The sequence below is a fragment of the Pinus tabuliformis genome, chromosome 2_1 (genome assembly GCF_031772625.1).
Source record: "Pinus tabuliformis cultivar Carrire ecotype Pingquan chromosome 2_1, CPIR1, whole genome shotgun sequence".
NCBI classification, from domain to species: domain Eukaryota; kingdom Viridiplantae; phylum Streptophyta; class Pinopsida; order Pinales; family Pinaceae; genus Pinus; species Pinus tabuliformis.
The window spans coordinates 570,515,659-570,533,136 of record NC_142299.1 but is presented as its reverse complement, the minus strand read 5'-3'; the positions used below and the strand labels follow the sequence as shown (position 1 = coordinate 570,533,136).

Below are 17,478 nucleotides of genomic sequence, written 5' to 3'. Positions count from 1 at the left end.
ATATATTTCTAGAGTAGCAGCAGTCAGTTGCAAGAGAGAGAGCCAGTGAGATCGAAGTAGTGAGAGAGGGGCAGGGACAGTGAAGCTGGAGGAAGGATTCCAGTTTTGGTGAGTACATTTGTAGAGAGGCAAGTGAGCCACAGTGAGGCTGACGCAGAGTAGTGCAGTAGCCTCTAGAGGCAATTTTAAATATGCTGGGGAAAAGCAGAGTTTCAGTGCCAAAAGCTAGGTAGAAGTTCTAGAGGCCAGGAGAGACATTTTCCTAAACAATAGTAGACCAGGCGGCTTGAGGAGAAGCTGGTTCGAACTAAGTGCAGAAGTGATTGTGCTAGGGTGATGCAGCTGCTGCGCAGAGCCAGTTTGGACAACCCAATTTGAATTAAGGTCGGAGCCTGGATTTGCTTGTGGAGTGAGGAAATTTCCTCACTAGATTTTTCTCGCCAGTTTTTCTCCGTAGGATTGCCAGTTTCGGCATCCAATTGTACTCAGATTATTTCATTGTTGCTTAATATTAAAACCCTTAGCTGCTGCACCGATTTTCCCAAGTTGGGATTTTTTGGGGACATTTGTCCAAAAATAACAATGTTATTTTATATGTGCGTGCTAGCTTTTCTTCTAGCGTTTATTCTTCCTTAATTTTATTTGTGTAGGTTACAGTGTGAGTTATTTAGTATTTGCTGTAGGAAACAATAAATAAATTGTTAAATTAAATTAACAATTAGGAGAAGAATTTGCAATTGCTGCAATAGGATTCGAGTTTCCGAATTTTCACATTTATCGCAACAATATGTGCCCTAATTCCTTCGCACATGTGGAGAGAAGTAGCCCAAAACAAATCCAAAACAACTCAACTTTTCTTCCTTCCTTCTTCTTCCTCTTCGTTGCACGTTTTCTTCTCCTTGTGATCGAACTTGAGTGAGTGAAGTGTGTGTCTCCAAGTGAGGTCAAAGTCTCCTTTATATAGGCTTCTCATAGGGTCGAGTTGCTTCTTTTAGGCTGACTTATCTCTTCATGTAGGCCGACTTGATCATTTATTCATTTAACAAATATATAATTATTAACCTTTATGAATTTCAACTATTTGTCATTTCTATATCGAATATTGTTGTGGATATGAACTATTGTTCATTACAATGTCCAATGTTAGATAATTTTTGATGGTCAAACAATAAGTCCATCAATAACTTGTAAGTACCAAGAAATGCTTTGCAAACAAGGCTAGATCAGGGCTAAGAGGTTGAAAGGAAGAAACCAAGTAACTTGGATGTACTGATACTAGGTGTCTTCCTTGAGCATGCTATTAACCTCTCCTTCTATAGAGAGAAGGTGAAGAGGAGCATCCAAAGAGTACTTGAAGTCGGGAAGACAATCAATATGGATACATAATACAAGGTTGGAAAACCCCTAGAAGAAGACACATGAGACAATCTTGTCAGAAAATAAAGAACTTTGTAGGGACATCTTTTTTGTCTTGAGATGGAGGCTCTGGGAGAATGAATTTTGTGTAGCTAAGAAATAATGCTGAAAGATGCTCTAGATCCAAAATGGGTGGTCTCCAAGCTTGGCTTGGACAACATTTTGAAGAAAAACAATTTCACATTGAATATGCCAAAGGATAAGGCTGAAACTCTCTTTACATGTACTCTATCAATAGGTGTCAGCCTGGGCTCCCAAATATTTAGGATTCTAGGCATAGATAACAATGGATTTATTAAAGATGTTATAATGATGCATCTTTGAATGGTTCACTTTAAAATGAATTTGGAAGCACTAGTGCTCAACCACAAAGAACAATCACAATTTATAGCCATTTGGAATACAAGATACTAGATTATGTTGCTTGGACATCATAAAAGAAAACTAAGAAATTAGTTTGTTCCATCAACTTTATATGCTACCTATGAGAAGTCATCTCATTCATGATTCAACAGTTATTGATTTGGTGCAAGAAAACATCTTACTGCGTCAAAAAGCACATGGTTGTTGAAAATATTTGGCAAGAGCATTCACCATGGTGGTTTCTTTGAAATTTGAAGTGTACATTTACAAAATTTAACAAATTAATTTTGGCATGAGAATGCTTTCCATTCTATTTTGATCCAAAAACTAGCTCTAGAGTTGCTTTTTTAAAGCTTGGTCCAAATTAATTCTTGATCGCTTTAGCTTCAATAATGTTCTTCCAAATCTTCGTTTTATTGTTTCTGAAATGCTATTTGTGCAGTCTCCAACTATTGCTGAGAGAATTTAAATTGTAGGTCCTGTTCCGTATAGTTGCAGTATTTTAGATAATAAAAATGTTTGATGAGGCATAGGTCATGACATGGCTATAATATGAAATGTCTGAAAATGAAAAAGATTTGATGCGAACGTTGGTGGTAATGAGCTACCATTCAAGCATATGAGTGCTAATATGGAGACGGTGGTCAAAGGAGGAATCTTGAAAGTTTAGTTGTAAAGACAAGTGGACAGATACATTGCCATGCACTGTTGAAATAGGGCAATGAAAAGAGAGGAGACAGAGTAGCCAATCCATGCAAGGATTTTTATGGAATATTATGATCAGTTGAGTCATCCTATCCCTTTGGAGGTAGAGTTCAACGTTTCATTAATTGCCCCTAACCTTCTTCATTTGTGTTTAGTTTACTGACTATGAAAAATGTTGGCTAGGAGGAGCAATTGAGAATTGTAGTATCATTGTTTTTATTCGTTCAATTTTGATGGACCTATATCTGGAAAAACGCTTGATTACATGGCCCCTTAGCAGTATCTATCTGTCTTCTACCTCAGTAGATTAATACATTTGACTGCAACTGTAACTGTTAAATTATGGTATGTTCTATGCTTAAGAGCAATTTACTTCAAATCTTCTTATTAGCCCAATGTCAATTTCCAATATTGCGATTACATCAACATGATAGTAAAATGCAGATAGAACATAAATGTAAACAACAGAAGACAAAGCCAAGACAAGAGACACAAGATGTGGCACCAGAGAGGGACAAACCCCAATGCTGGGAAACCCTTTGATCAATTCTTCTATATTCTTCAATAATTCAGCAGAGAGAGAGAGAGATAGTACAATATCATGAATCTGTGATTTACAACAGCAGCAATGTAATTCTGATCAATAAGGTCAAAGCTGGTCAAACAGCTCCCAAAAGACCTCAAGACAACCTAGGAGAACTCGACCTCCAACAGCAATAGATGCAGCCCAAAACAGTCAATGCAAGGAGGTCAAAACAGCAGTCAATGCTACAACAATACTGCAGTCAGCCCTAACCAGTCAATGCTGTCCCAAACATGTCCTCCAACAGGTCAATGCAGGCTGTCCAGCAATGCGGCTAGCCTAGGAGAGGCTGCCCAACCCAAGAACGCAGTCAACTTCCTCTTAGCTGGTCAAACGCATGCATAATATACCCCTGCTGCTCCACAGTCAGCCCTAGGTCAACGCTGTCCCAAAACTGGCCTGCGTCCTTCCTTCTCCCATGTGAGAGTGTCTTCCTCCTCCTACACATACCCAAGAGACTAGGAGAGAGAGGAATGAGATGGTGAGATGAGTGTGCTAATGCCTCAAGGTCTCCTCTTCTTATATGCCACGTTGAGGTTTAGCTGGGGGTGTGAAACACAATTTTACTTGCTGGCCAACCTTGACAAATTGTCAAGAAATACAAATAAATTCATATCTCCATGAATACATGTCGGAATTGGATGATCGTTAGATCAGTCCTACACCTCTCGACGAGAGGAATCCAAGAAAAATATCAGCTGCCATAAATGAGGTGGCCCACATGGAGTTTGGCCCTAGTTGCCAATTTTAACAGTAATGCTATGTTAGTGTTAGATTCATTTATTGGTTTTAACAATTGCTTTCGAACGTTCAGCACATTGGGAAAGAGCTGTAAGCTATATTCGTTGAAGAACTACAATAATACTTTTGCTGTCACATTGAAGACTAAATCTACTAGCACACTTAATTTCTTAAATGACGTCTAGTAGACAATGCTAGAATTTTATAACACATCCAATACTGCATTTATTTTTAAGAAAAATGGTGAGCTTTTCCGCCTTGTTTGGCTACATATAGCAGACTTTTATTTGTGCCAAATTGGCTACCTATGCAATATAGTGGGATTTAAGCAAGGGGGGGTGTTGGATTTTCCTTACACCCTATGTCAGGTCTATGACTTACCAAGCACACAAGCACACTAGGATTGTACAGCCAAAACTCACTAGGATTGTAGCAGCCGGTGCATTTGATGGAGGCTCCGTAATTCTACCCCTCACATGGTCCAACACTTCCCGCTCTTCCAATGTCAGATCAAGGGACATCTTCCATCCATGATAGTCAGACTTCTCACGGAGCTTGTCTTCGGTGGGGAAGTGTGATGAGGAACCCATGAAGCCTTTTGAATTTTTCCAACTGTCTTTCGGTGATTGCTCTTGCTCTTGTTTGGGCTTTGTCTTCACCTTAGCTTTGATACCATGTTAAATTATGGTATGTTCTATGCTAAAGAGCAATTTACTTCAAATCTTCTTATTAGCCCAATGCCAATTTCCAATATTGCAATCACATCAACATAGATAGGACATAAATGTAAACAACAGAAGACAAGCCAAGACAAGAGACACAAGATGTGGCACCAGCCAGGGACAAACCCCAATGCGGGGAAACCCTTTGATCAATTCTTCTATATTCTTCAATAATTCAGCAGAGAGAGAGAGAGATAGTACAATATCACAAATCTGTGATTTACAACAGCAGCAATGTAATTCTGATCAATAAGGTCAAAGCTGGTCAAACAGCTCCCAAAAGACCTCAAGACAACCTAGGAGAACTCGACCTCCAACAGCAATAGATGGCAAAGCCCAAAACAGTCAATGCAAGGAGGTCAAAACAGCAGTCAATGCTATAACAATACTGCAGTCAGCCCCAACCAGTCAATGCTGTCCCAAACATGTCCTCCAACAGGTCAATGCAGGCTGTCCAGCAATGCGGCTAGCCTAGGAGAGGCTGCCCAACCCAAGAACGCAGTCAACTTCCTCTTTACTGGTCAAACGCATGCATAATATACCCCTGCTGCTCCACAGTCAGCCCTAGGTCAACGCTGTCCCAAAACTGGCCCACGTCCTTCTCCCATGTGAGAGTGTCTTCCTCCTCCTACACATACCCAAGAGACTAGGAGAGAGAGGAATGAGATGGTGAGATGAGTGTGCTAATGCCTCAAGGTCACCTCTTCGTATATGCCACGTTGAGGTTTAGCTGGGGGTGTGAAACACACTTTTACTTGCTGGCCAACCTTGAGAAATTGTCAAGAAATACAAATAAATTCATATCTCCATGAATACATGTCGGAATTGGATGATCGTTAGATCAGTCCTACACCTCTCGACGAGAGGAATCCAAGAAAAATATCAGCTGCCATAAATGAGGTGGCCCACATGGAGTTTGGCCCTAGTTGCCAATTTTAACAGTAATGCTATGTTAGTGTTAGATTCATTTATTGGTTTTAACAATTGCTTTCGAACGTTCAGCACATTGGGAAAGAGCTGTAAGCTATATTCGTTGAAGAACTACAATAATACTTTTGCTGTCACATTGAAGACTAAATCTACTAGCACACTTAATTTCTTAAATGACATCTAGTAGACAATGCTAGAATTATATAACACATCCAATACTGCATTTATTTTTAAGAAAAATGGTGAGCTTTTCCACCTTGTTTGGCTACATATAGCAGACTTTAATTTGTGCCAAATTGGCTACCTATGCAATATAGTGGGATTGAAGCAAGGGGGGATGTCGGATTTTCCTTACACCCTATGTCAGGTCTATGACTTACCAAGCACACAAGCACACTAGGATTGTACAGCAGTGAATCAATGAAAGTACACGAGACAAATAGATATGGCCCAAAACTTGTTTTTATTAGTCCATCAATAAAACATAGGGCTCCCGTACCAGGGATCATGGCCCTTACAAAACCCTGATACTGGACTACTAGGGTTTTAGGTCAACACCCTTTGACCTTCAATCTTCCCAAAAGAACAATGATGAAAATAGGCAACTTAATCACTGATTTTTACAACAGTCCTTTCAGTCCTCTTTTGTCACTGACACCTGGCTGTCCTTTGCCTCCTCTTGCAGAGAAATGGCTTCTTTAATGTCTCTGACAAGTCAGCTGCTCACAGTGGCTTTTATCCTTCAAGGTTACTGTATAACTCAGCCCCAAATCAACAGCTACACACAGTCAACTTTGTCCCTCAAGATCACTGCATTCTAGCCCTCAAATCCTGCTGTTCATGCTGTCCTTCGATGAACAGACTTCACAAAAACTAGTCAGCAATCTCTCTTCCACAGAATAACAGTCTCACTGGCCTTTTTGCTCAACCTGAGGTAGCTCGGCCCCTTCTCCTAGGGCTCCTGAGGCCTCTCGGCCTGCTCTGTGACAGACTGAGGCCCTCTGCAGCCTCTGTGGCTCTCTGCGGTTGGCTCTGCGGCCTTTGCAGTTGCCTCTGCGGCCTGACTGAGTCCCTCTCAGCCCAGTCTGAGACGGACAGAATTCTCAGCCTGCTCTTGAACCTTCTTCTTGAACAGAAAGCCACTTGTCCTCTTCCTTTAGATATCTGCGGCCCCTCTTTGATTGCTATGCTTCACAAGAGATGAATTGCTATGTGGTGAAATGTCCTCGCATTTGCCTCCAAGGCTCCAATATATAGGTGTTCATGGGGTGTCTAATTAGCCGCAAGGGTCATGTCCATAGCACCCAGCCAACCTGAGCCTACATGCTCAAACACAAATATTTTGACAAATAAAATTCATTTTCTTGTCTTAAACTCACTCCTTTGGGTTCAAAACCCACTGCTTGGGTACTTTTTCCAACCAAGTCCTTTTGGTGGGTCAAATTTTCACAAGTCAAGTAGCCTAGACTTGTGGCCCGTGGGAGTACCTCCCAAGCTACATTTTTCAACAGAAGATACTGGAGTTACATTTCTCACAAGGGATTTGAGTTGGTCAATTGCAAGTAATTTGATGTCAGAATAGCTTGAAATAGTGTGCATCTATCTTGTTTGTCTTTTTTGTTCTATTGGGATTTAAGAATATCTTTATTTTGTCATATAGGTATTTTGAATATCAAAGTAGTTTTAATTTGGGCATGCTATGTGAGTTGTGCTTGATATCTTTTTACCTGGTCATGATGATTATACATCTCTTTACTAAAATACTGTTTTTCCATTTAATGATTCGACATATTGGATCGCTTCCTTGAACAATTTTGATATCTTTTTACCAGGTCATGATGATTATACATCTCTTTACTAAAATACATTTTTTTTGCATTTAATGATTCTACATATTGGATCGCTTCCTTGAACAATTTTGATTGGACATTAAATGAGGCGGTCAGGAAACTGGAAAAGATGTCTTCTTATAATATTATTTTTATTTTTAAACAGTGTTTCTTGTAAATATTCTTTACATCTTACTGTTTTAATTAATGTGCCCATTTTTCTTCGTTTGTTGGCCTATCAGAAAGTATGCAAGGCATAAAGATTGGGTGGATAGGAAGGTCCTTTGCAATGGCAATGCCAGTGGATGGGACTGGAAGTCAAAAGGATGGCAAGAAAAGAAGGAAGGAGGAGCGGCGCATTATGGTTGAGTCTTTTGTACAAAAGTAATTTCTTCTCTGGCATCTATCTTCTTTTCTTAGCTAGATGAGTTCTAAGTTTGCAGTCAATCTCAGTTTGGATCTTCTGTGGAGTTCATGAATGAGCAAAAGAGACAGTATTTGGAATTTTTTAAGTATATGTTTACATGTTTAACTTCAAATGTATGAAAGTATTATAATCTGAATTGAACTTTTATATACTTGTGTTCAGCAATTTCTTTTTGGGCTGTCTACTGGGTATTTTACTCATTATAATAAACTACCTAAGGTGAATGCAAACTGAATTATATCAAAGTAATAAGGAGACATGCTTTTTGGAAGAGAAAAGTCATATATATACTGGAATTGAATTGTAACATTATTGCAATCAACAAGTTCCTTGTTGGTGTGTTTGAATTGCATTCAATGTCCACAAGATACTAAATGCAATTTGAAGCATGACTATACTGGGAGTGCAATATGCCTTTAAGTTGAAGTCGCATTTCAAAAATGGTTTTAGGATCTTCTTTGGGATCTTTGCTTCTAATCCTACCTAGCATAAGAGAGCAACAATAGAAGATCCTGGTGTTGCTTCAAGCAACTCACAGTTAGTCTGCTAGCCTCAAACTATGTTCATTAAGGAGCAAAGGCTGACACATTTTCATTGTCATCCGAGAAATTCCTTCATGTTTGGGTTTGGGAGCATTATGTTGTTTTACATGTACAGAAATGATGAAGGTATAGTTCTTCTGTAAGTCACTACAACCTGAAAGATTTGGTAAATGCCAATAGCTTCCAAGTTCCAACACATGCAATGTAAAGTGAAATTAAGCCACTGATAACGTTTAGGCCACATGCCTTTCTAGACAGTACCATTGTTTTGTGGATTATAAAATTGCTTTAATTTATTTCAATCTTATTCAGTGAAATGAATTTGGGATTAGTTAAATTGTGTTTCTTATCATTGAACTCATGTTTTTGTTGAATGTGAATTTCTTTTCTTTCAACTATCTTTCTGGCTTACTTACTGACTAAACTTTTGTGGCAAGTATACTTCTACTGCAAAATATTATACTGAAAAGAGGTAACTCTCACAACTGGAGGTCTTGAAGTAATAAAGCCTTGGGTATCTTGTTCTGGGTACACTCAGACATGGGGTATTCACTATTGTGTTACTCCAAAAAAAATATATGATCTCTATTAGGAAAACACCACTGAATCTCAATTTTTCACATTTCAAATGCTTAAAAGATTTGAGATGGGATGACATTTGTTTTTTGTGTATGTTTCTCATTTTCTGTAAGGTGGGGAATTTAAAGAAAAGAGAACTTTATCTTTCTATTTGTTATCGCCTTTTTTACCCTGATTTTTGTTGTTGTTCAGATGGAGGGTGTCCATGTGCAATGAATTTGAAATTTGATGTTAATGGGTGTGATTCTTTCGTTGATCTCAACTTTGGAGTGTGTTTGAAGCCTAATGTTGGCAATTAATTTCTTAAAATAATTTTGGCTCTCATTTCTTCCTGATGGCTTCTTTCTTTCCTTTCTTATTTCTCAATAGGAATAAAGCACTTTATTGAAGGAGTGGGCTAGACCTTCACTAAGGAACTCTATTGAAGGAGTCGGCTCCACCTTCACTTTCGTATCATTGTTCAGTATATTGCTTTCTTAAGATGTCACAACTGACGACTATCTATTCTGCTCTCAATACCCAGGATTTGCACAAGACCTGGTTCACTTAATCATGTTAACAAAGGAAGCATACTTGCCAGAACTTAAAGTTGGGCCACCTTTGTTGTAAGCACTTGAACTTGATAGATTGCGACCCATTGAGCTAAATTTTTCAAAGGAGAACATTCCATTATACCACACCTTTAGGTCTTACAGAGCCAACTTGTTGGGATGATCTAGTCACTTTCCTTGCATGGACATGGTTTTTTGGAGGATGTTGAGCTTTCTTCAACACTTGATTGAGGTTTTTCCACCTTGCTTGGACAGTGGTGGACTATTTGATGACTCACCCTTTTTGAAACGTCCTACCACTCATGGGAGTTGAGATGCTGCATCTTGGAGCAATGTTATCAGAAGCAGACTGGTTATCGAATCGGTTGATCAGAAATACACAAATTATTAAAGATTTGTAAAAAAACATATACATTCATGTCCATCCATATGAATCCAAACCATTATGGACATATGCAAAGTTTCTAGTGTATATAGCAAGTAAAGGTGCATATAATCAAAATAGCACTGAGTGCAATCCATCTCTAGACCAAAAATACAGCAACAAAGAGGCTCTAAAATTTAAATAGCCTCTAGAGTCCAAAAAAATCGTGCTACAACAAGTAACTATATATCATCAAAATCTTGCCTATGTTGGGATCCTCATGATCAGTATCACATGCTAAGCATTAAAATATGTAATGTCCCCTCTCAAATGATTGGAAAAGGGATGAAGTTAAGTTGAGACCTTTGATGAATCATTTTGACAAATCAGACGTAAAGACATTTCATTTCCCTCAGTCAAAATCTGAGCCAACCCCTGGCCCTTAACAAGCTTAGTGGGTCTGATCTCCAAATCATACACTTGAATCGTAGTGACCCATCTAGCTCTAGTACCTAAGCAATCAATCTGAGTTAATATATCATTGACTACGGAATGTGGGACAAAAGCAATCACTTTAGAATATCCCACACAAGTCCTAAAATGCTTAAGAGATTTTATCAAGGCATATGCTTGCTTCTCGATGGTACTATACTTCAATTTGGAAACTTGAAACAAACTACTCATAAAAGCAATCGGCTGCTCATATCCTTCCTTTTTTTTTGATTGTTTGTTTTCTGGAGCAACACACGCGCAATAGTATTCTTCGAAGCGAAAGAAAAGATCATAAACTCCTTCGAATAATCCGGGTTAACAAGAACATAAGCCTTCACAAAAGGACTCTTAATTTCTTGAAAAGCCTTCCTACCCTCATCTCCCCTATCAAATTTAGCATCTTTCTTCAAAAGACTTTGGATAGGCTTGACAATCTCCGCATAGTTTGGAATAAACCTCCTAAGAAAACTTATCTTTCCTAGGAAGGACTAGAGGGACTTAATATTACGAGGCAATGGAATCTTTTAGATTGCCTCAACTCTTTCAAGATCAATCTTGATCCCATCCTTAGAAATGATGTGACCATGTAACTTGCCCTCAGTTACTCCAAACACAAATTTAGCAGGATCCAAAGAAATCCCATACTCTCTGCACTTGCCAAAAATTTGCCGTAGATGATCAATATGAGAAATTCCATTCTTAAAAAACACCATAAGATCATCCTGATATATCTCCATAATTTTTCCAATTAAGCCCTTAAAGGCATAATCCATAGCCCTTTGAAAAGTTGCTCCAACATTGGTCAACTCAAAACATAGCCTTATATACTCAAAAGTTCACCATGGTTTGGTGAAAGTTGTCCATTGTTTGTCTTCTTGCCTAACCTAGACTAGGTTGTAAATAGAGAAACCATCTAATAATGACATCATGCCTGTTCCAGTTACACTTTGTAACAAAGTTTCCATATTAGGCGAAGGATAGTTATCTTTCTTGCAGGCTAAGTTAAGGTTTCTAAAGTGAACACAAAGTTTAATTGATCCATTCTTTTTCCTAACAATCACCAAATTCAAACACCATGTGGAATGATGAGTATGCGCAATAATCCTAGTTGCGAGCATCTTTTGAAACTCTTTTTGAACCAATGGGGCCAACTTAGGATTAATTTGCTTAAGTTTCTAACGAAAAGGTTTAGCATTTTCATCCTTCAAAGGGATAATATGATCCATAACATCCTCCCTATATCCTTTTAACTCATCATATGAAAATGCTAACACATCTTTATATTCACGAAGTAAATTAACTAATCTCTTTCTTTCTTCTTCAGTAGTACCTTTACCAATCTTTGGATCATTAGAGGTACCATTATTTACTTCTATGAATTCCCTTGGATCAATCTTCTTTTCTTCTTTCCTCTTTGTGACATCATGCCTAGCAAAGAGTTGCTCCAAGTCTACAAGACCCTTGGGAGTGGGATTTGTCACATCTTCCTACTTTGTATAATTAGATCCTTCTTCTTTGTAGCCAATTTTAAAATCCTTGAATTCCTCCATATTATTCAAGAAATGGATCACCTGACTTTCATTGCTAAAAAATTCCCAATGCTCTACATTATCAACAACTGAAGGCCTAAAGATGACTTCCATTTTAACTTTATCTTCCACGAAGTTCTTTGCAAGGTGTAAGGTAGATGCTACTACTGTAAGCTCATCAACTTGACTATTCTTCTCTCTAGGGACAATCTCAATATTAAGTGCATCAAAAATTTCCATATTGTCGCAAACTGCATTTCGATATTTCCTAAGCCTGTCATTCTTACAAGCAAATTTGTTTTGACTTGTAGAATGACAAGATCAGAATCCCCCTTGATATTAAGCAACTTAACACTCAAATTCTTTGCCAACTCAAGACCCAACAGAAGGGCTTCATACTCCACCACATTGTTGGTTGCTTCATATTCCAATCTATGGGAAAATATAAAAATATGACCACAGGGAGACTTAAGCACAACCCCAACACCCTTACCATGCCTAGACTATGCACCATTGAAATACATTGCCATATTCCATTCATCAAACCATCAACCTTTTCATCTATAGGAATTACAAAATTAGACAAGATAGAATAGTTCTCAATAATTTCATATATAATTTCATTGTTGGGCATCTTGGGGTCCTCCACATGAAATCTCCCCTCAAGCTTTCTATCAGGTCTAACAAAACCACTATTTCTAGGTGAGGGAATTGTAGCATAAGGCAGATCCATTTGAATACTCCCTCCTAGGGATGCAACCCATTTTCTTGATAACAACATTCCCCAAGCATCAGGTACATCAATCACAATAGTGTCCATAACAATCATAAAGTTTGGGTAAGCAGATAAATGAACTTATAAATTCTTAATCAAGCCACGAACCTTTGTTCTCTTGGAATCCATGGCACAAATGTTGTGATATGGCCTAGATATTCTAAAGTTAGGTTGTTCCATGACCCTCTTGGTCATGACAGTAGCTAATGCACTTGAATCCAACATGCAATTATATATGCAAAAACCATTGACAAGCAGGGTAATGAAAAATAGCTGATGATATTTATTTCTTTTACCTCGATCCAGACTTTGAAGATTCACCAGAGCATCTTGATGAGGATCTTAAGGATTCCTTCCTATAGGAGCATCAATAGCCTTCAATAACTTCGAAGCATTATCATATTTGGAGCTAGTTTCTAGGGATAGAAGGGTACCCAAAGCCAAGGATTGGATTTAGGAGAATCAAGATATCCTAAGAAGTCTCAAAGAGAATTTACAAGTGGCTCAAAATCACTAGAAGAAATTTACAGACAAGCATAGGAAAAAATGCAACTTTGAAGGGGAACACCTAGTATTCTTGAGATTACATCCATATCGACAGTACTCGCTTAAGAAGAGTGGAGCCAAAAAATTGAAGCCTTGTTACTTTGGTTCATACTAGATATGTAGGAGAGTGGGGTATATGGCATATGAGCTAGAGTTACTAGATGGGAGCAAAATTGATAACATATTTCATGTCTCATGCCTCAAGAAAGCTTTGGGACAATAAGTTAGCTCTTCCACAGAGCTTCTTCCATTGGACGAGGAAGGGTAGTTGATTTTGGATCCTGAGGAGATTGTGGAAGTAAAAGAGAGAAAAATGAGGAACAAGACTATTTGGGAGTATCTCATCAGGTGGAGAGGATTCCCCTTAGGAGATGCTACAAGGGAAGGAGAAGACGTTTTGCATCACCCCAACCTAAAGTTGCTTGAGGACAAGCAAATTCGGGAAGGGAGGACTGTAATGTCCCCTCTCGAATGATTGACAAAGGGACGAATCACTAGCTCATTTTTTACGCTCGTGGGCTAGAGTCACAATGGGTAATTAATAAAAGGGGTCACTTAATAAATAAACGTCAACTTTATAAAGTGACGTTATAAAGTGACAATAATAAAAGTGGTGGGAGAAGACATTAGAAAAGAAAATAAAGATTAAAATGAGAGGGAATAAATGCAAATTTGAGGGAAGAAGGGAAATTGAGTACAAAGGAAATTAAAAGAGGAAAAGGGGATTTTCCTCTCATCATTATGCATTTGTCTTTTTGGAGATTGGATTGGAGAATGTAGCATCTCATCACTTCCTCAGACGAAAACCCTTGGAGGAAAATCTAATTTCGGTGGATGATCATCCAACCTAGCTGGATTGGAGGAGAGATCACTTAGATCTCTTTATATGCATTTACATTGAAGGAGATTATAATTTGTCAAGAAATAGGGGGCTGTTTTTTGCTTGCTGAAGGCACTTGTCTCCTTCGTGCGGGTTTGTTAGGTTGCTGCTCTTGGAGAATCTCAAGCTGCTCGTTGTGGTTCGATTGAGTTCCCAGGAGACAAATCGTTCACTGTTTATAATTTCCCATGGCTTTTGGAGGAGCAATGACCCACTATACGGTCGATCCATTGGTGTCATGATTGCCAGCGAGTTGAAGAGAGCTACATTAGTTGTCAGTGAAGGAAGGAAAAACGATCTACATCTTGAGGCTACCTGTGAGTATTGAAGGAAGCACGTATTGATATTGTGGATGACTTTGCAACTTCTTTGGATTTTTAATGGTTAGAGTTTATGGATGCAAATGGTTTCTTGAGGAAGTGGCATCTCTAAATCTTTTTGGTTTTGTTTGAATGGTTATTAAGTCTTATGTGCTTTTCTAGCAGTGAGGTTACATCATCTTCTAATTTTTCTTGGATAGATCCTTTCTCCTAAACCCTAGGAGAATTTCTAGTGGAGAATCTTCCCTATAATTTATCTTGAAGCTTGTAGGGGGTCTTGAGACCTATCCACTGTTGTTTGATGGATATTTTATGTGTTTTTGCCTTATCTCAAAGGTTTCTAAGAGGTAAATGCCTTACTTTATTTTTTAGGGCTTCTATTGGATGAGGAAATGCTAGATCTCTCATAAAAATAAAAACAACACTCTATGTAAATCTTTGTTACCTGTGGAGATATATCACTACTTGTTTACCTTTACATACTTCTTGGCTATGGATGGATAACTAATATGCCTCATTGGGGAGATGATCTTGTGGATGACTTTGCAACTTGTATGGATTTTTCATGGCTGGGGTTTATGGATGCAAATGATTTCTTGAGTTAGTGGGTTCTCTAAATCTTGTTAGATTTGTTTATTAGTGATTATTAAGTGTAATGTGCTTTTCTAGCAGTGAGGGTACATTCTCTTCTTATTTTTCTTGGATAGATCCTTTCTCTTAAACCATAGGCGGATTTCTAGTGGAGAATCTTCCATTGAATTAATCTTGAAGCTTGTATGGTGTCTTGAGACTTATCGACTCTTGTGTCATGGATAATTTATGTGTTTATAACAAACATAATAATAAATAATAATTAATGAAGAGGTGCAAAGGTGTGTCTTATCAAAGAGACAAATCTCTTCATATGAAAGGGGACGACGCCTAGTATTTATAATGGGGCTCCTCATTTGTAACATCATTATTCTATCAATATATATTTTTAGAATACATTTTGCTACTGCAATTTAAATGCAAATAGGGACTGTTTGTTTACTATAGTGGTATCAGAGATGTGCTTTTTGATCACCCGGTTAGAGTCACGTTTTTTGATCACTTGGACCAAAATCATGGAAACATATTTCAAAGCAATATTGGAATACCATAAAGTTGAACGAAAATTATTATTGGAAATAAATGAAATAATTATAAAATCGCCGAAGGATTTTGAAACACTAGATTTAACACCTACAGTAGAAGTTGACATTGACATGAAAGAAACTAGCAATGATGAATGTTCTAACTAGGAAAAGGATGCACAAAGGATGCAATTTGAACCAATGCATGCAAAAACTGCATAGAAAAATAGAGAGTTGAAGGAAAACCACAAGGGATCGTTGAACTAGAAAGAAGAAATTGTCCCCTTCTCTACTTTGGTAGAAAAACATCATGATATAGCTACCATAGAAATTGCCATCGAAGAAAAGGAAAAAATATTGGAAGGAGAATTTGGTATAAAAGAAAATGAAGATCAAAAGATTGAATTCATCAATGACCCAATAGAGGTTTTTGTTATCTAGAGCCTCACTGGAAGAAACGACGAAACAAAGTGGCAGTGTCAATGGCAATGTCAACTGGATGTGACTCAACAAGCGCACATGTATTTGAGTCATGTATTTGAGACAGAGGAGGATTATGAAATAAGCTTATACAAGGTTCAATTGTGTAATGATAATAGTACATGGATTGATTCATTTGAGGAATTTTGTCGTCCTTGGATACCTTTTATTAACCCACACATAGAAAGTACCGTGGTAAATTTTTTATCAACAAGACTTTCGCAATGGAACAAAAGGTCATTCACTTTTTCTGAGATAGTGGATGTGAATACCATCAACCTGGTGCTGAAGGGCGTGCTCTACGTGTTTCCTCTTACGACGATTGTGAATTAAGGAATGTTGGATGTGAATTTGGCTGACAATGAGGGCCCCGAAATTTCACAGTTGAGTGATAAGTGGTTGTAGAATTTAGGGAATGGACAGTTAAAGTGGTTGAAATTTTAGGATCTCTTGCCATTCATAGGATCACATGAGAAGAAATATATACTTTTAAAGTGTTGCGGTAAATGCAAGTTAGAGATTTCGATCAAGAAAGATCCTTGTGTTTTGGTGGTTCCACGGATGGCTTAGGTAAGAGTAAATTGTGGCCAACTATGTTAAAATTGGAAGGTAGGGAAGAATTTCCCTAGCCCTCCTTCTTATGTTGATGTTGTAAAGGAAATAGTATGAAGGATTTTGCTGATGATGCTTTGAGGACAAGGCATTCCTTAAGAGGGTGTTGGAAAATGTAACTAGGTTCGGTCTTCATTATTATACTTGAGTCAAATGTAATATATTTGTCAAAAGAAAAGCAAAAAGAATTTTATTATTATTTTTATTTGACTTGTAAAAGCATGGGTTTCATGCTTGGGTCAATTGTTATAGGTCAAGCCTCTGTTGTAGGCTTTAAGATTATTTATTTGGGTCAAAGTCAATTTGTGTATTGGTCAAATACTCCTCCATTAATGTCTCCTTGATCATCATCAACCTCCTCAAAAGCATCCTTGATGCTAGCCTCAAACAAGTCTTCATCAAGTCGGCCTACCAGTTGGCCTACATGTCGGCCTAACCTTAAATGGAGACACAACCTTTCATAATGACATGTCGGCTCATTTGTGATGGTCGAACTACTATATATACCAACATAAGGACTTTGCATAAACTTAGAAAATGTTAGGATTTCAGAGTGGTAATTTCGGTGCTCTAACAGAGAAGAACAAGTTCAGATATTATAGGAGTAAGTCTCGGTGTAATCACAGTAAGGGAGTTTCGGTATCATTACAGGAAGCTCAGATCATCTCTGAGTTTGAAGTTCGGATATCATAGCAAGGGAATAACACAGTCTCGGTGTCACAACAGTGAGATGGTTTCGGTATCATTGCAGGAAGGAGCTCGGATAAGTGACCTCAGTTTGATGCTATAGTAGATGCATTTCGGTGATAGGACAGTGGACAAGTCTCGGTTGAATTGTAGAAGACAAGCTCATGTAGATTACAATGGAGACTTTCTGTGATACATCACAGTGAAGGATTCAGTGTTACCACAGTGTGAAGGATTCACCACAATCAAGGTCTCGGTGCTATCACAGTTTCAAGGATGACTTGATGGAG

At 38.1% G+C, this 17,478-nt stretch overlaps 1 protein-coding gene across 3 annotated transcripts in view; it reads left to right on the top strand.

The window, feature by feature from the left end:
- Nucleotides 1-17,478, top strand: part of LOC149201725 (uncharacterized) — a 169,597-nt gene that overhangs the window by 6,738 nt on the left and 145,381 nt on the right. For all 3 annotated transcript variants that reach the window (XM_089402993.1, XM_089402991.1, XM_089402992.1), the window contains exon 3: nt 7,532-7,673. In XM_089402993.1, coding sequence (XP_089259119.1) covers nt 7,532-7,673 — 142 coding nt within the window. The remainder of the gene's footprint in view (nt 1-7,531; nt 7,674-17,478) is intronic.